Below are 20484 nucleotides of genomic sequence, written 5' to 3'. Positions count from 1 at the left end.
AAATGCTGCTCTATTAATTAAAAAAATCCTACAAACAACAAAAATATGTTTTTTTAACACTGATAATAAGGTTTATTGAGCAGCAAATCAGCATATTAGAATTATTTATTGATGAGTAACGAGTAATGATGCTGAAAATCAGCTCTGCATCACAGGAATAAATTACATTTAAAAATACATCCAAATAGAAAACAGCTATTTTAAATTGTAATAATATTTCAAAATTTTACTCTATTTTTTATCAAATAAATGCAGCCTTTGTGAAACTTATTTCAAAACCCTTAAATAATAATCATGCCTCAAAATGCTGTACAGTACCGTACATGTCTTAAATATTGCTGTAAATCTCATTAAACATATGCCATGACTTACTGCAGAGAGGGGATTCATCGGCGCCGTTGGGACAGTCTGGCGTGTTGTCGCACACCCTGCTGAGGTTCACACACACACTGTGTCCAGGGCACTGCCACTGCCAGCTGGGACAGCGGAACGGCGGCGTGGGACAGTCTCGCTCATCGCTGCCATCCCGACAGTCGTTATCACCATCACATATCCAGCCACGGAAAACACAGTTCCCATTATCACAGCGGAACTGCGCGGTGGGACACGTGCGCGGGGGGCACGCGTGGTGCTCGTCTGAGCCGTCTTCACAGTCTGGGTGCCCGTCACATTCCCAGTTTGAGGGAACACAACTGCCGTCTGACTGGCACTGAAACTCACTCTCGTGGTGACACATGCCAGGCGGCCTCGTGGCTGGGAAGGTCAAAGGTCGTGTTAGCTTCATTTAACATACATCATAATACAAGCTTCCCGAGGTTTAGAATTAAGGTTCAATATAATGTTCAATAATTAACTATTACAATAATTAAATTAAACCTTTTTTTGAAATTTTTTTATTACACTTAAGCACATTTTTCCCTACATTTGATAACTTTAATGCAAAAATTTTTTTGTATCCTTAGTACTGCAGTATAAATAAATATAATCAATAAAATAATGTATTCATGCAGTATTTGTTGTTTAATTTTTTTTTAATTATATATATATATATATATATATATATATATATATATATATATATAAATGTATCAAATAAAAAATAAATAAAAACATAAATAAAAAAGACGACCAAAATAGTCATATTGCAAAAACAACAATAATAATAAAACTAGTATCTTTAGTATTAGATGTAGGGTGAACAGTAACCTGGAAATGTTTTTGTGAGATTCACTCATTTATAAACTCTAAATGTAATGCAACTAATGCATTATTGAAGATTATCAGAACTGAAAGAATTCATTTGTTCCTACTTACGACAGCCAGATTCATCCGAGCGATCGTTACAGTCAAAGACCCCGTCACATCGGTAGTAGGAATTGACACACTGATGGCCGTTTGCACACTTAAACTCGTACGCTGTGCAGTTGTACACTGACGGTCAGAAGAACAAGAATCAGTCGGATCAAGAAAAACAAGTCATCAACTGTGTTAATCTTCCATTAGAGATTTTATTACGCCGTTTATATTGTGAAAGATTCTATGTATTCGTCAATGATTGCACAGTTATTGGTGGGTATGTCTGGTTTATGTTGAAATAGAGGTTTATGAAGAATGTAAATGGTATTAACACATTTTTAATAAATAAACCATTTTATATAAACAATATGGAGTGTTGATGAGATGCAATAATGAAGTTTGGTCTTGCACGTAATGAACTCTTACCACAGCCCTGTTCATCCGCTCCATCTGCACAATCTCTGTCTCCATCACACACGTAATTGGGGTCAATGCAGCGGTGGTCCGGACACTGGAACTGGTCAGGGTGGCATGTGCCCATCGAATCTAGAAGAACAGACACCATTAGAAAACTTCATAGAGCAAAAGTTGCTCTCAGGTACGTTTCATTCACAGATGTTACAAATAAAAACAGACACAACATTTTGACAAGAATATACAGTGCAATATGAACAGCACAAAGCTCGGATAATTTTAGTAATTTTATTTTAGTTCTTTTGGAGATCTGACTTTTTTATATATATGAATGCAGGCATGTATGTATGTATACTGTTTTAGGAAGCCTTCGAAATGCATCTAATCCAATCAGAATTTAGATTCAAAGCTATCTAATATTTATATATTGTTTTTATTAGTGCTGTCAAACAATTAATCGCGATTAATCGCATCCAGAATAAAAGTTTTTGATCACATAATATATGTGTATGTTCTGTTTATTTATTATGTATATATAAAGACACACATGCATGTGTATATGTAGGAAAAATATGTTATCTTCATATATGAAATATATATAATATAAATAATATGAATATAAATATATACATATGCTGTATGTGTGTGTCTTTATATATACATAAAAACATACATAATAAATATATATAGTACACAAACATATATTATGTAAACAAACTTTTTTTTGGATGTGATTAATAGTGATTAATCATTTGACAGTACTAGTTTTTTTATATAAACTTTATGTTTTTTATTTAATTCTCAGTGTTGATTGCCACTTCAATCAAATGCGCACAAGGTGTTATTTTCATTGATCATACTGATTTAATTTAAAGTATCTTTGATATACTCTTATAGTTTTTGTTAATTTTTTATTTAGATTTAATATATTTTTTAATCAACTTAACTTAAATGCAATAGTGTTTGGAGTTTTAAATAAAAATATAGTTTTTATTTATTCATTTGAATTTATTTAGTGTTATTTTTATTTAGTGTTTTTTTAGTACTTCAAGTTACAAAACAAGCTGTTGTAAAAAAAATATATATATATAATTATTATATATAAATTATATATAATTATATATATAATTATAAATCTATTTTGAATTATATATATAATTATATTTTTTATTTTAGTTACATATAATAATATCCCTATGTCTCACCGCAGTTGTTCTCATCGGATCCGTCTCCGCAGTCATTGTCAGTGTCACAGAGCCATGTGCGAGGGATGCAGTGATGGTTGGCGCAGCTGAACTGGTCAGCCTGGCAAGTGCCAGGGGTCTGGGTGGGACAGTCCCTCTCATCACTGCCATCAAAACAGTCATTGTGTCCATCGCAGTGCCAGCTTCTGGGCACACAGCGCTGATTGGCACAGGTGAAGGCAATGGGCGAGCATGTGTTATCTGAGCCGGCAGAAAGAGAAAAAAATTAACATGCTGCTTATTTTCATGTTAAGTGGAAAAAGACTATAAAATCTCATAGAAATACATGCATTATTTTAACTCAAAAAGAAAGCATGGCACTAGCAATGCCATGATCATGGGTTTTGATTCTCTGAGCATACATGATACAGTGTGAATGCATGATGCAAATGTAATTTGTTTGGGTTGTATTTATTTTTATTTAGTGTTTTGGTGATTTTAGTGCATTTTTAATGCTGTGCCAAGCTGAAAGCTGGTAAGTGTACCCATGTAGAGAGTTTTGAAAAAGTGACCTAATAATGAAAATAATGTCCTTGTGATTGCACGTTACTACTGTACAGTATCTATAAGCACATGAATATTTGCATGAAATATAAAGTAAAAGATTACTATTAGCGCCGCAGTTGGCCTCGTCACTGTTGTCATGACAGTCATCGACGCCGTCACACTGGTAGCTCTGAGGCACACATTTCCCATTGGTGCATGAGAAGGAGTTAGAGCCACACTGGAGGGTCGGCGGCTCATTGGATGGATCATCCACACACGTCTGCTGATTGGCTTCTAGCTTCATTCCGTACGGACAGCCACACACTCGCTGGGAGTACGGCGCTGGGAAACAGAAATGACTGCAGTCTCCATTTGGGTTTGTTTGCCTGTTGCAGAAGTTAGATCCTGTTGGGAGTAAAGTATTGCAAACATATTTGATTCATTTGCTGCATTTGAATAAATGGCCTTTATGAACCCTAAAACCTTTGTGGAGGCATTGCATTCAATGCAAAAATGAGTAAAGTAAATGAATCAACAGAAAGTGAGTCTCACCGATCTGCGAGTCAGCGTTGAAGGATTTGACATGCATGATGTGGCTGATCCCTCGCCGTATGATCATCATCTCCCCTCCGTCTGTTTTACGGACCCTCACGATTCCTCCTAGCCTCCAGTCGGTGAAGTACACATAGCCTGGACCAGCAAACTTCATTAGTGTAATCAAACAGGCCATCTTTGAGAAATACCAGTGCGTGAACTCTGACTTCTGCACTTTTATCTTTCAGCACCGAAACTGCCGAACTACACTGACCTACACAGAGACCTTCATTTCACAGATACCAGACGTGACTGTCCATCATCAAAGAAGAGGCCAACGAGACTAACATCTTTAAGATGACATCGAGATGATGACAGACATAAATGAATAGAAAAATTAGACCGCTTTCTAAAAGTCAGCCACGTCTCAGTGAAGACAGAAATACAGATTACTGAAATGATATTGAACAGATATTGAATTATCCAACGCTAGAATGATAGATAGAACGACAGAATGATAGATAGAACGATAGAACGATAGAACGATAGATAGAACAATAGAACGATAGAACGATAGATAGATAGATAGATAGATAGATAGATAGATAGATAGATAGATAGATAGATAGATAGATAGATAGATAGATAGATAGATAGATAGATAGACAGAATGATAGAACGATAGAACAATAGAACGATAGAATGATAGATATAACAATAGATAGAACAATAGATAGACAGAACGATAGAACGATAGATAGAACAATAGAACGATAGAATGATAGATAGAACGATAGATAGAATAATAGATAGAACGATAGATAGAATGATAGATAGAACGATAGAACGATAGATAGATAGATAGATAGATAGATAGATAGATAGATAGATAGATAGATAGATAGATAGATAGATAGATAGATAGATAGATAGATAGATAGATAGACAGAATGATAGAACGATAGAACAATAGAACGATAGAATGATAGATATAACAATAGATAGAACAATAGATAGACAGAACGATAGAACGATAGATAGAACAATAGAACGATAGAATGATAGATAGAACGATAGATAGAATGATAGATAGAACGATAGAACGATAGATAGAACAATAGAACGATAGAACGATAGATAGAACGATAGATAGATAGAACGATAGATAGATAGATAGATAGATAGATAGAATGATAGAATGATAGAACAATAGAACGATAGAATGATAGATATAACAATAGATAGAACAATAGATAGACAGAACGATAGAACGATAGATAGAACAATAGAACGATAGAATGATAGATAGAACGATAGATAGAATAATAGATAGAACGATAGATAGAATGATAGATAGAACGATAGAACGATAGATAGATAGATAGATAGATAGATAGATAGATAGATAGATAGATAGATAGATAGATAGATAGATAGATAGATAGAACATTAGAGCGATAGATAGATAGATAGATAGATAGATAGATAGATAGATAGATAGATAGATAGATAGATAGATAGATAGATAGATAGATAGATAGATAGATAGAACGATAGAACGATAGATAGAACAATAGAACGATAGATAGAATAATAGATAGAACGATAGATAGAATGATAGATAGAACGATAGAACGATAGATAGATAGATAGAACGATAGATAGAATAATAGATAGAACGATAGATAGAATGATAGATAGAACGATAGAACGATAGAACGATAGATAGATAGATAGATAGATAGATAGATAGATAGATAGATAGAACGATAGAACATTAGAGCGATAGATAGATAGATAGATAGATAGATAGATAGATAGATAGATAGATAAGTAGATAGATAGATAGATAGATAGATAGATAGATAGATAGATAGATAGATAGATAGATAGATAGATAGATAGATAGATAGATAGATAGATAGATAGATAGATAGACGCACCTCCAAAGACAGTAAGTCCAAACGGATGGGAGATCTGAGTGATGCGATCCAAGGACAATCTGTTTTGTCCGTCAAAGTTGCTGTGCTCGATCTTATCAAAGAAGGCGTCCACCCAAAACAGCCGCATGGCACTGAGAGGCAGGGACACGACCGAGAGAGAGTTTTAGACCAATACTGAGAAACAGGATTATGTCACATCATGATTTAAGTGCAAAAAAAATAATAACGATGAACCATGACTTCAGGAAGCCATCGAAGTTAAAGCAAAGAGAGGAAGGTTTATGAATGAAACAGAAATGGATCATTGTTTATAGTATTATGAGTACAACTGAATGCTGTATTCCTGTACTTTCATTCGGGGAACTGTAACTCACCTCCAGTCAATGGCCAAGCCATTCGGCCAGCCAAGAGTGGTGTTTACAATCGACTGAGCATGTGACCCGTCACCCCAGGCCCGCATAATCTTCGCCGGACGGTACCAGTCAGTCCAGAAGATATAACTGCCGAGCACAAACACACACACACTGCTTTAAAAGAAATAGTTCACCCAAAAATAAACATTTACTCACCCTCATACCTATTTTTTACTACATTTCCTCAGACGAACACAAGCTTTTTTACATGCAATTACAATGAATGAGCACTAGAGCTTTTAAGTTTTAAAATTAATCTTTAATATACAGTAGAAGTTGTTCATATTACTTGTGAGTAATATACACATACATACAATACCTTTCAAAAGTTTGGTAAGATTTATTTAAAAGAAGTCTCTTATGCTCACCAAGACTGCATTTATTTGATCACAGATGCATTAAAAACAGAAATACTGTGAAATATTATTAAATGGTTTTTATTTTAAACGGTTATTTATCAATATTATTTTTCAGGATTTTTTGATGTATTTAATTGACATAGAAATTTTTACACATTATTTGTATTAACTTTCACTTTTCATTAATTTATTGTATCTTTGCTGAATAAAACTATTATTTTCTTTCAATAAAATAAACCTTTTGAACAGCACTGTATATACAGAATTTATATATACACGAATGTTCACTTGTTCAATTTCTGAAGTCTTCAGAAGTCATATGGACTACTTTTTTAATATACCTTTAACTTTGGATTTAGCCCCAGTCATAAACTGAAAAGACGGGCCAAAAGTCATACAGGTTTGGGACAGCATGTGGATGAGGGAACAATACCAAAATCACCACAAATCTTCACCCCATGCCCTCACCAAAAGCCAAATTAATAGGTGGGGACGTATTTGAACCCATCCGCTGGGTTTTATTTATAAACTGTGAGGTATAGACAGTTATCTGAGTGCTCTGTGGGGTTTTCCCCCATTAAGCCAAGTTCTTAGTGTGGACTACAATACCGGCCTTCATGCAGCACTAATCTAGTCTCCTGGGCCCAGAGGCCTCATGACTTTGAAGCCATTGGAAATGTCCCACTAGCAGGGCATAAAGAGCTCCTTTATCTGTGCCAGGTTCAAAGCAGGAGCAATCTATGAATGGCTGGGCACCTCCTGCATTATGAAAGGTGTGACTGGACACAAGTGGCCCGATTGTTAATGCTTTTTCACGGTCTTAGGGAAACAGAGAGGCGAGGTGAAAGCAGGGCTCCCCCGAACTGTGTTCCTGGCTCACGGTCGCTCGCTGAATTGTGTCTGTTGACATCTGAACGTGCCTGTGATTTCAAACCCACGGTCGCAACCCTTTTTTCCATGAAGGATGAAGTTGGAGTGTGTTTATTTTGTGTATGCAAGTATTAGCCTAAATGTTTCTGTTCTAAAAGCTGCATATAAAGACTTCATATTAAGGCATCATAGTGAAAACTTTTTCAAAAGATACAATATCAGCATAACTATAGCATATTTATTTATCCTGAAACGCAAGATAAATATTTATTAAAAATATAATTAATTAAATTACAGTTTACATCACCAACTAAAACTATAAAAAAATATATATATATATTAGTGGTGGGCCGTTATTGGCGTTAACGTGCTGTGTTAACGTGTGACTCTTATCGGGCGATAAAAAAAAATATTGCCGTTAATCTATTCTCAAAGTTGGGTTGAGAGCTGGGTCTATATTAGGCGAGCTATGATGACTTTCACCTTGATATTTTAGTGCGGATGTATACCTAACCGAATTGCACTGTAGGGGGCGAGAATGACGTGCAAACATGGATGCAGCTGAAGCTGCCGGGTTTGCTTCAGGGAATTTTTATTTTTAAGAAGCTTCCCAATGGAAACCATTTTGGAAACAAGAAACAGCTCCTGGTCTAATGCACCACCTGGCTTTAGAAACCCGTTCTAAAATACTTACTTTTAGTCATTGTTTTATTTGTAGCACACATATTCTGAATGCCTTTGGCAGAATTCAAATGAGCTATTTTAATCTAGACTAATTCCAAGATTACAGTGAGATTAATCTAGATAAAAAAATTAATCTATGCCCATATATATATATATACCGTATTTTCCGGACTATAAGTCACACCTTTTTTCACAGTTTGGCTGGTCCTGCGACTTATAGTCAGGTGCGACGTATTTATCAAAATTAATTTGACATCTATAAAAAATTGCCTTTAAAGTTGTCTAAATGAAGCTCTTAGCAATTCATTTTAAAATAAATCAAAAATTAAATTTTGATATATTTACAGTAGTAAATTTACAAAATATTTTATTGAACATGATCTTTACTTAACATCCTAATGATTTTTGGCATAAAAGAAAAACCAATAATTTTGACCCATACAATGTATTTTTGGCTATTGCTACAAATAAACCCCAGTGACTTCAGACTGGTTTTGTAGTCCAGGGTTACATACACCTACACACACACACACACACACACACACACACACATATATATATATATATATATATATATATATATATATATATATATATATATATATATAAAATTTTTTTAGCATTATTATAAACAAGACTAACCAATAAACCACTCACCCAGCTACTGGATGGACCACTATGGACCTGGGATTGTTGAGGTTTCGTACAATGGCTCGTCTGGTCTTATCCGCGACCTTCATGACAGATATACTCCTGTAGCGTGGATCTGTCCAGTACAGGTTCTTCGATATCCAATCATAAGCAAGATCTTCTGCACCATCCACACGATTGGCTGCTAGTACCTCCCTGCCTGTGGAGATTAAAGCAAAGAAACACAAAGATTAGAGCACGGTCCACTTCTTGAACTTTTCAAAAATTCAGTTTTCACAAAAATGTTATGCAGCACATGGTTATCAATATTGATAATGACAATACATGTTTCCTGAGCAGTGAATCAGCACATTAGAATGATTTCTGAAGATCATGTGACACTGAAACCTGGAGTAATGATGATGAAAATTCAGCTTTGATATCACAGGAATAAATACCATTTTAAAATATATTTAAATAGAAAACAGTTACTTTAAATTTATATTAATTTTTTTGTATCAAATAAATGCATCATTGGAACATAGTGCAAATGAATGTGCTATCCCTTATATGTGGCTCACAGGTGTTGAATGAAACTGTCTATATTGTTTTGGGTTGAGTCAGGGGGAGGAGGGTATTAGTGTCCTGGATTTCTATTAGAAATGTAGTCCAACACCAGCAAACACATTATCTCATGTAGCTGGCCTTTGAAGGCAGCTGATAGGCGAGATCACATGCAGCAAAATGTGTTGTTGGCACACAGCAAATATCCCGAGGGCTGAGTGGAGTATTCAGTGAGTATCAGTTTCTCACTTTATCTGCTCAGAAGTAAAGGACATTTCATCAAACAGAGCACAGATTTTGTGCTTTTTTTTTCACCAACAAAATGAATTAGAAAATCAGAATTGAAGAACACTCCAGCGAATAAAAGCAATTATATTCTGGGTCAGAAAATAAAGGCAGGGTACATGATTGGATTTTTGTTATGCTGGTTAAAAGTCTTCTCACACTACGATAGCAAACACTAAGTGGTCTTAATGTATTTCGATGAATTTATATCATCTGTGGAAGGTGTAGGACTGTAAAATGTTTGTCCTATCATATGTGAACCCGGATCACAAAACCAGTCCTAAGTGTCAATTTCTTTTATTAAGTTTTAAACTTAATGAATAAGCTTTCCATTGATGTATGGTTTGTTATGATAGGACAATATTTGTTTGAGATGCAACCATTTAAAAATCTGGAATCTGAGGGTGCAAAAATTAAAAAAATGTAAATATTGAGAAAATTGCTTTTAAAGTTGTTCAAATGAAGTTCTTAGCAATGTTTATTACTTATAAAAAATTAAATTTTGACATATTGTCTGTAGGAAATTTACTAAATAACTTCATGGAACATGATCTTTACTTAATATCCTTATGATTTTTTGCATAAAAGAAAAATAGATCATTTTGACCCATACATGTACATGTATTCCATACATGTATTGTATTACATGTATTTTTGGCTATTGCTACAAATGTACCCCAGAGACTTCAGACTGGTTTTGTGCTCCAGGGTCACATATGCCTCTGTCCAAGGGCTATGATAGGCTGTCCTGCCTGCCAGTCAATGTATGTATTTGCATACCTCCACGCATCCTGTTCATGCAGTTATGATACATCACATGAGGTAATCTGACATCATTTCTCATATCTGATCTGCCAGTGTGTGTTCATGTGTTTTGGAGGAGGCGTGGTTTTAGAGTGTGATTTGCAGGGAGGGTGAGAACTTATGTTTTTAAGGCTAGCTTGCTATTGCTAACCTCTAAGGAATCTCCTACCCTACCTTTAAAACTGGCTCGCTAAATTCAGGATACGAGACAAAAAAAGCCCCTTAACTCTTTCCTCGCCATTGATGAGTTAACTCTTCATTTAGAAGACAACGCTTCCCCACCAATGACAAGTTTTTAAATCATCAAAATCGTTGGCGGTGGCTGGCAACTTTTTTCAAAAATGCCGGGTGGGACAGAGTTAAAAAAGCAACTTGTTTCTAACTTTTGGGGTTGACACAAATTCCCAAGCCATTCTCACCGGTTCCATCAATTTTCTGTTTGTAGATGATGTCCTTCACCGTATCAGAGAAGAAAATGGAATTGTCTGCAGCACTGAAGTCCACTCCAACGAAATAAGAGGGAGTTCCTGTGATGGGGAGTATAATGTCTTCCTGCGTGGACAGGTTGAAGGGGATTCCTCTGACCGCCAGCTGACTGGAGAACAGCAGAAACTGCCTCACAGCTGCAAGACACATATTGCATGCATATTGTTTTCTTTAAAAGTCAAGCTGTTGCATGTTGCATAACCAAAGACACAAGGTCTGACTGAGATCTGTCTTACACATGCATCTCTTGCCGTCAGCATGCAGATCGAAACCCATCCGGCAGCGGCAGCGATATCCAAGACCTCCGTTATCAGTTCTGTGACTCAGAACACAGATGTGTTCACAGCCTCCTCGATTCGTGCCACAGGGGTTACTTACTGTCCGATCAAACAAACGCACATGTCAATAAATCACAAAAAGAAGAGCAATAATTTAATTATGTCTGCAAGATTTTTGTTTAAAGTGGCTACGTTTAAAACCTCTCCTAAGCACAGTAAGTCAACCCTGCTGTCCTGGATACAACAGGACAGATTAACTTAAACTACAAATACGATGCAATGCAATCACATTGCATTTCTGGCTATCATCATCTATGGTATCAGTGACTATTAACAAAACTTTTCGGGCCATGTTTAACCTGTATTTAGCGCATACTACTTGTGAGCACAACAAATCCTAGATGTACGTCATTGGGAACATAAATTGACTATATATAATATTCAACATTTTGTATATACAGCATTTATTTACTTGCATATATTTGTTTATAAATTTGCATATGTAAATTTTAACATGCAACTCTTTTGTAAATAGTTAAAACCAGTCAATTTTGCACACATTTATTTAATTACGTCATTTGCGATGCTTTATATATATATATAAACATCTGATTTAAAAAAAAAAAACAGAATTTTTGTTTTATATTTTAACAAGTTGTAATTTAATAATCTGAGGTCAAACTGACTGTCATGTGCTTTTGTAAAATGTAATAAAATTGTGAGTTATTTTCCTAGTATTTTATATTTCAACTTTAGTTTGAGTTTTAGCTATTTTATTGTGCTTTTGTAGTTTTTATTATTTTGTTTTAATATTTCTATTTAGACTTCAGTTTTTGTCATTTTAGCGCTTCAGCCAAACCTGTTTTATTTCAGTCAGTTGCGAAAGCCAATATTTTTTAAATTCCATGCAAGTTTTTTAAGTTAAGTTCTAACATCTAATCTAATATTCATATTTTATTTCAGCTTTATTTCAATGAACAAAAAATATTTTAACAGTTTTACATAACAATAACAGGCTCATCAGTTTGATTTATTGCGTATAATTTTTTTCTTTTTTGATAACTTCTATAACCAAAACCACAATGAAATGCTATATTTCCAGAACCAAAACTGCACTGCAATCTTCTTTCTGACATCCAACAGTTTAATATACATAACACAGCTCCTTACCGAAGGGCTGTCTGTATGCATGGACCACAGTCAGGCCATGTGGTCTCTGAGAGGTCCTGTAGAGCTCTTGTGGGCTGTTGTCGCTGTATTTATTAGCTTTCATAACGGCCATCTTGGTCCAGTCAGTGTAGTAGACCGAATGCTCAAACAGAGTAATGCCAAACGGATGAGGAATCACAGACCCACCATGGACCACGGTTTTCCTATTGGAGAATTCAAATAAGAGTTAAAAACACTTCCGGAAAGTGTGAAAAAATGATAAAAATCAGCATGCATTTCCAAATAAAACATCTGCAACCCCTTAAAGATACCTGTGCAAGCCATCATAAGTGGTGGTTTCAATATAATCGTAACGGCTGTCCACCCAATACACTCTTTTAGCTTCAAGGTCCAAAGTAATCCCTGCAGGCCAGCCGAGTTTGGTCCTGATGATCCCATAGCGATTGGTCCCATCCATGAAGGCCCTCTCCAAACCCGGTTCCCCATTCAAAGTATCCCAGTCAGAGAAGAAAAGGTACCTAAACTCAAACACAACAACCTCTTTGTGACACAAGACTTTGTTTTAATCATCTAAAATAGAAAGGAACTAATCCTAAATGACGCTATCCCGTTATAATCATGAATTGCGATTTATTAATCTCGCGTTGCACTAAAATAGACGAAGAGCAACTTGAACTTCAATGGTATTTGCACAAATATATTGTTAGGGCTCAGTTTGGACAGCATCGGGTTACGGATAAAACCCTTGAGGGATAAGAACGAGATTTTGAAATGAATACACAAAGAACATTATTTAAGCGATGCAACTATTTATTGTCACTTCTCAATTTAGCAGGAGGCCACCTGGCCTGGGTTTCTGTGAAGCTCATCTTTGCTTAATTACTTCTGACTAATCCTTACAGACAGTGTACAACATTCCCATTCTCAGTATCTGAGGCTCCACATCGGAGATCAGCTTTACGATTATGATTAGGTGGAGGAAGCAAGGGTAGGATTAAAGTCTCCCCCGGGAGCTCACCCCACGGTCGGGTCAAGCGCGAGACCTCTCGGGTTGCCCAGGTGCTCGGCGATCAGCGTGACCCGGTTGCTCCCGTCCAGGTCCACCATGTCGATTCTGTTGACGCTGGCCTCCACCACGTACAGCTTGTTATTCACCCAGTCCACAGCCAGGTTTTCAGGATAGTCCACGGATACGTTCAGGACCACCTGCAAATGCGACCCGTCCATATCCACGGAAAACACCTGTTTGGAGCAAACAAGATTTGGTTGGAGAAGTTGTCGTTGAGGTTTTGACATGCTGCTGAAAAGGCAGGCATATGTAGAGAATGTTGGTTTGCTGTTGTCACTTCTAAGGTTCTTAATGGGTTTAAACTGACTAGTTCAAACCGGAGTCATTACTGTTAACTGAAACTATTAAAAACGTTTAACTATTTAAAATAAAGTGAAATTAGACGAGTTGCCTTGGCAAGTTGAAGAACTGGAATTACTCACTAAAGTAGTAAGTAAATATGATTTATATTGTAAAATGTTGTAAATAATAAATATTATAAATTAATGGAAATTACTAAATATATAAAGAGTAAAACTTTTGAAAAATGTAAGCATCTTAATTAAAGTAATGTAAAATATTAAATTGTAGAACTGGAATTACTAACTAAATTAGTAAATAAATATTTATATAGTAAATTATAAATTGTTATAAATGATAAATATTATATATTAACAGAAATACATTTTTTTAAACTATTGAAAAATTAAGCATGTTAAAAAGCATGGAATTGAAATAAAATATTAAAATCTAATATTAGTTGAAAAATGTAATTAAATGAAATTTTTAAATGAAGAACTGAAATTATTAACTAAATTACTAAATAAAATGAATATATTATCATTTTTTTTAGAATAGTTTAAATTAACTTAAATACTAAATGAATAAAAAATGAAACAGTTTTATTGTACATTAAAATGACGAAATAAAATGAAATAAATAGAAAAACGTAAACTAAATGAAAATTATAAATGCTGCTTTGCTAATAAAAAAATGAATTCACTAACTATTATAATTTACGAACTAAATATTAAAGAGACATGAAAATGAAATAAATTAAAATGACATGAATGAAAATGAAAAATGTTGAAATTACTAAATAATATACAAAATAAATGAAAAAACAAACATTCTAAATAAAATATAAAAATGAAATGAAAAATGAAATAACTAAAAAAATAATTAAAACGAAACCAGAACGAAAATAAAATTTAACTAAACCTAAATAGGATTTATTTATTTATTTATTAAATGACAAAATGTTTACAATGGCTAAAAGTAATTTCTTTCCTATACATTACGAAACCAGTCTATAAACACTCAAACTGATCTAAGGTGGTCTTTTCAGCAGTAATCCTACAAGAACATAATCAAAACTTGACATTAGATTCTCATCTTAAATAATCACGGGTAATAAGACTGGCTTCTAGTAACTGACGTCCCTGAGTTTGGCTTTCTCCGCTGCCCCAGAGGTGGTACTCTGAAACCACTGCCCTATTGATTAAAAGATGGCACCAGTTTCTCAGGCTGGATCCCTTGGCATCATATCACTAACTAAGGCACCAATGCTCTTTGCAGGCTTCGCCCTTTGGAAACCAGAGCTAAACGTCTAAAAGAGCTGACCCGTTAACAGAAACTCAAGCTGTGAAGGTGGTCTGGTGGTGTGGCTCTCGCAGACCCCCTGCCACGAGACTCAGAAGCCCGTCTTCTTGCATGTACCCACTTTTTTTCCTCCATGGCTGATCTCCAAATCATGAAGCAGCCAAGAGTTTGAAACAAAGCTCTTTGAGCTGTCCAAAGAATGCGTAAAAAAGGGACAGATACTGCACGCTCACTCCAGATACTCTCAGGTTGCATACAATTACGCAGAAATATGCGAGCATTTCCTCTCATATCAGACACTTTCTGGAGATTAGAAAACGTGGAGTCTAGCACCGATCCGAGCCAGTTACCCTTCGGGAGTCAGACTGGTCGCCCATTATTAACGTATTAGCAGTATCTACAGGCATCAGCTGAAGAATCCCCTTTCTGCTGATGAAGAGCCAACTTCCTTCATAGCTTCCACAAACTGTTTTTTTTCTTTAATCCTCACTAATACTTAGCTCTGAAATTTTATATATATATATATATATATATATATATAAATTGCACCATTGCATTTTCTACACTGGAAATTGAAAAAAAATATATAAATAAATACAGTATTTACAATATAAATTGCACTACAATTTAACAAATTCACACGCTGTAAACTGGTGTTCAGTGATGGTCATTAAGACGTTTTTAGAAAAATTATTTTAGAGAAATTAAGAATTGATCAAAAGTGTCCGGAAAATACATTTATAATATTGCAAAATATTTATATTTTTAAATAAATGCTGTTCTTTTGAGCTTTCTACTCATCGAGAAGTCCTGGGAAATGAACATGTATCACAGTTTCGAGAAAAATAGTACGCAGTGCAACTGTTTTCAACATTGAATATGTTTCATTTAATCAGACATGTTTCTTGAGCTGCAAATCTGATTGATTTCTGAAGATCATGTGACACTGAAGACTGGAGGAATGGTGCTGAAAACTCAGCTTTGATCACAGGAATAAATTACATTTGAAAATATATTAAAGTAGAAACCAGTTATCTTAAATTGTAATAATATTTCACAATATTTCTGTTTTTACTGTATCATTAGCCTTGGTCAGACAAAAAAAAAAATCGTATCGATCATAAGCTTTTGAATGGTAGTGTGTTTACATATATTCATATACTGTATAGCTGTTATATTTAATACAAAGCAATCACTACTGAGTGACTCCTACATACTGGAAATTCACATTAAAAAATTGTTAACTTGCTGCTAATATGCATTTGAAAGTTGAACATTTTAACCCATTATTTATACACTTTATATTTGTTTTCATTTCAAAGTGGATGGCTAGGGTTAACATAATATAACTTGGGCAAGATTGCTTCAGGAAGAGTTTAGGGAGGCTTGAAAGATACTGGCACACTTTATTTGAGTCCAGCAGACTTTATTTGGGCCTTTAGCCAAACGCTGTTGCTGGGGTGTATGAGAGGTGAGATCAGAGCAGACTGACTGGCACAATGAAGATGTGTGTGTGTGTGTGTGTGTGTGTGTGTGTGTTTAGGGTCAGGGACGGTAGTGCATGTCCAAGGAGGAAGAGCAGGTATAATGCAGAGCTTTGTTATCAACAACAAATGTTACATGGATAGCTGACAAGGTTAGGACTTCAGTAATCTGTGAAAAGTCACTTATTAAATTTGGTGAAACTGAGAACCCATGACAGGTGCCAGATCATTAAACGAATGTAAGCGGGAAACATTAATGCCACACACTCAGCCATGAAATATAATAGACTGTGGTCTAAGTCCATTAGGACTGGGCAATAAATATATTTGATGATTATTAGATTAACTATAAAACATATATGGCCCGGTTTCACAGACGGGGCTTAGACTAAGCCAGGATTAGATCATAGTTCAATTAAGACATTTAAGCATTTTTTACAAATGTGCCTTAGACAAAAAACATTACTGGTGTGCATCTTGACACAAAACAAAGATCAGTCAATGCAAGTTTCTTTCAGATGAAACAGCTCCGATTTACTTTTTAGTCTAAGACTAGGTTTAAGACTTGTCTGTGAAACCGGGGGATAATGTATTAAATTAAGCAACAGCGTAAATATGGTCGTTAATTAACTACAGGTTAACTGTTTTTAACTTGCATTAAACATCTACTAGGATATAATGGCTGTTTGATGGAAATTAGTAAAAAATGCAAATACATAAAGAGTGTCATGATGACTGAAAAATATCAAGAGACTCCATTCAAGCATTTGAATCATTTTCAGTATAAAAGAAGTCTTGTTAAAAAATACAGTAAAATCAGTAATAATGTGAAATATTAATGCAGGTTCAATTAGCCGTTTTCTTTTTGAATATATTAAAAAATGTAATTTATTTCTATGACACAAAGCTGTATTTTCAGCATCATTACTCCAGTCTTCAGTGTCACATGATCCTTCAGAAATCATTCTAATAAGCTGATTTGCAGCTCAATAAATATTTCTTATTATTACCAACGTTGAAAACAGTGCTGCTTCGCATTTTGGGGAAACTGTGATACATTAAATTTTATTTTGAAATTTGAAATTGAAATCTTATGTAACATCATAAATGTCTTAACTTTATAAATGCCAGTCCTAATGCTATTTCTTAGCAACTATGTAACTTCAGAAGGACTGATGTTGTTAGTCTGTCATCCGTTTGACCTTATTTTGGATTGTGTCGGTCCAAAAGACTCGTTGCAGCTGGAAATGGAAGTCCACGCCAACAGCAACTCCTCTGTTCTGGGACTGGACCAGGGTTCGAGCGTTGTGTCCGTGGACATCAGCGATCAGCAGGTCTCTCCCGTTGGAGAATATAAGCGAAGGAACCCCAGCTGAAGATTGCAGAACAAAGTGAATTCATGTGGTGAGCTTCAAAATGAAGGATACAGTTTGACAATCTTTGGAGAACTCGCATAATACAATGTACTTCTGATAAGACCTAACTAATGTGAGAGAGTTTGGGATTGGCTGTGTGGTGCCAGCGTTTGTTATTCATTTCCAGGACCTGCCAAATAAATGGTTGGGAGGCAGACATTTCAGGAGCTTAATAACACAGTGGCATTCAATGCAAACTGAGGCGCTTGAAGAGAGATGGGCTGCAAAAAGCCTGATTAATGGACATATAAGATAACAGTTAACACCAGGAATATTAGTCTCTAAGAAACTTATGTGAAAGCATGCAGGAAATGTAACAGCTAACAAAATTATTTAATAAAGATGTAATTTAATATGATTTCTTAAGGTAAAAAGTGACACAGAGAAACACAATAAAAAATACGTATAAGCATGAGTAATATAAATAAAAGTATGAATTAAATATTATTTATTATGAGAAAAATGACCCCGAGTGAATAAATATTTTTTTCAAAATACATATTAAGCTTTGTAAAATATATTTAAAATAAATATTAATACATTTAATGTGATTTAATATAAGAAAAAAGGATACTGTGTAAATAAATGAATACAAATTTAAAATGTGCAAGATTAATTACATTTAATTCTTTATTATGAGAATAAAAGTACACTGAGTAAAACTGAAAAATAGAATTAATAAAAATATTTAAAAGAAACATTTATTAATGCAGTATGACTTTAATAAAATATACTTGTAAATCTGTGTAAAATATATTTAAAATAAACATTAACAAACATTTATGATTTATCATTAAACAAAATGAACCATTAGGACTGGGTGACAAATATGTATGTTTAAAATTTCACAAAATAAAAGCTAATATTTTGCTTGCACTATAAAATCCAAAACAAAAAGTTTTGATTAACTTTTTTTGTTTTTATTATTTTTTTTTTACTAGAAAATATATTGCATTAAAAAAAACTATGCTACAATTGCTTTTACAAGCTGCAACAAATTGTCTGTTTAATCTGAATACATGATGTTTCCTAACCTTACTGTGAAATAAAAACTGATTATTTGATTATGTAAATTGGAGTACATTTTACAAGAATCATACATACTCTTTCTGTCTTTTTGCTTCAAATTTTCAATTTTTATTTGATGTGTTTTTTTTTTTTAATTTGATAATTAATTTTGAAATTTACAAGCAATTTCTAAAGTAAAAATAAATTCAATGCACATGACTCGGATTATGTTATAGCTGTATATCACTGCCGTATGGATGGTACTTTGACACTGATCACTGACTGATAGCAGAATACTTTCAGAAACATGAATTTTCTGTGAAGCTGCTTTGAAACAAGAATTGTGAAAAGCTTTATACACATATAAACTTGAATCAGTTACAGGCCTTCATCAAACACAGAGATAGTATACTGAAGGGACTCACAAGAGGGATTGGCTCGGCAGTATCTGTGCTGCTCCAGAAGGTAACCGTCCCGACAGCTGCAGCGATGGCTTCCGGTGCGGTCCTCACACAGCTGGTCACACATGCCCCACAGACTACAGTCATCATAATCTGCAGAGACGTGCACAGAATACAGGAGAGTTGATGGCAAGTCACCGGTTTGACTGAATATGAGCAACTGTTTGTAATCTCCAATCGAAGGTTTTACCAATGCATGAGCGGCTGTCGTTTCTGCTGACCATGTATCCCAGCGGACAGGAACAGGTTCCTCCGGCGGGAGAGGAGTGACAGTGATGCTCACAGCTGAGAGACGCACAGCGCCAGATACCTGACACAAAACACAGCAGACGTTAGGAAAATGTGCAAATCGTTAAAGCAAATCGTAAAGTTCTAATTAAAGATTTTTGGAGTACGTTTTACGAGAAAATTATTTTTTATTATTTAAATTTTTCCAAATTTATTTCAAAGTGTTACTTGCTTTTCTCTTTAATTATTTGTGACTGTGGAGCACAAGACCTGTCTTAAGTCACTGGGGTATATTTGTAGAAATAGCCAACAATACATTGCATGAGTCAAAATGATCAATTTTTCTTTTATCCCAAAAATCTTTATTTAGTTAAGATATTTTGTAAATGTCCTACCATAAATATATCAAAACTTAATTTTTGATTAGTAATATGCATTGCTAAGAACTACATTTGAACAACTTTAAAGCAATTTTCTCAGTATTTAGATTTTTTTGCAGCCTCAAATTGCAGAACATGGCCAATAATTGTTCTATCCTAACAAACTAGACATCAATGGAAAGCTTATTTATTATTCATTATATTATTTTGAATTTATTCAGCTTTTAGATGGTATAAATCTCAATAAAAGAAAAAATGGCCCCTTTTGACTGGTTTTGTGGTCCAATGTCACATTTGTGAAATTTACTAGCAATTTGAAAACTTTCCACATATTTTTTTTCAGTGAATTAAAAATCAATTGACAGTGAAATAAATAAAGCTGAAGTAAAATAAAATAT

The 20484-nt window shown here is 34.5% G+C and overlaps 1 protein-coding gene across 2 annotated transcripts in view; it reads right to left on the bottom strand.

Moving 5' to 3' along the window:
* lrp2a (low density lipoprotein receptor-related protein 2a) overlaps window positions 1-20484 on the bottom strand; it is a 94390-nt gene that overhangs the window by 56808 nt on the left and 17098 nt on the right. For both annotated transcript variants that reach the window (XM_052565536.1, XM_052565537.1), the window contains exons 9-25: window positions 19669-19788; window positions 19443-19571; window positions 17797-17966; window positions 13479-13702; window positions 12772-12978; window positions 12461-12663; window positions 11249-11389; window positions 10946-11149; window positions 8901-9093; window positions 6292-6417; window positions 5918-6048; window positions 3993-4130; window positions 3564-3845; window positions 2916-3155; window positions 1723-1842; window positions 1315-1431; window positions 373-753 (exon numbers count right to left, since the gene is read on the bottom strand). In XM_052565536.1, coding sequence (XP_052421496.1) covers window positions 373-753; window positions 1315-1431; window positions 1723-1842; window positions 2916-3155; window positions 3564-3845; window positions 3993-4130; window positions 5918-6048; window positions 6292-6417; window positions 8901-9093; window positions 10946-11149; window positions 11249-11389; window positions 12461-12663; window positions 12772-12978; window positions 13479-13702; window positions 17797-17966; window positions 19443-19571; window positions 19669-19788 — 3126 coding nt within the window. The remainder of the gene's footprint in view (window positions 1-372; window positions 754-1314; window positions 1432-1722; window positions 1843-2915; window positions 3156-3563; window positions 3846-3992; window positions 4131-5917; window positions 6049-6291; window positions 6418-8900; window positions 9094-10945; window positions 11150-11248; window positions 11390-12460; window positions 12664-12771; window positions 12979-13478; window positions 13703-17796; window positions 17967-19442; window positions 19572-19668; window positions 19789-20484) is intronic.

The sequence above is a fragment of the Carassius gibelio genome, chromosome B9 (genome assembly GCF_023724105.1).
Source record: "Carassius gibelio isolate Cgi1373 ecotype wild population from Czech Republic chromosome B9, carGib1.2-hapl.c, whole genome shotgun sequence".
NCBI classification, from domain to species: domain Eukaryota; kingdom Metazoa; phylum Chordata; class Actinopteri; order Cypriniformes; family Cyprinidae; genus Carassius; species Carassius gibelio.
The sequence above is the reverse complement of the archived record's forward strand: the minus strand, read 5'-3'. Positions and strand labels throughout refer to the sequence as shown.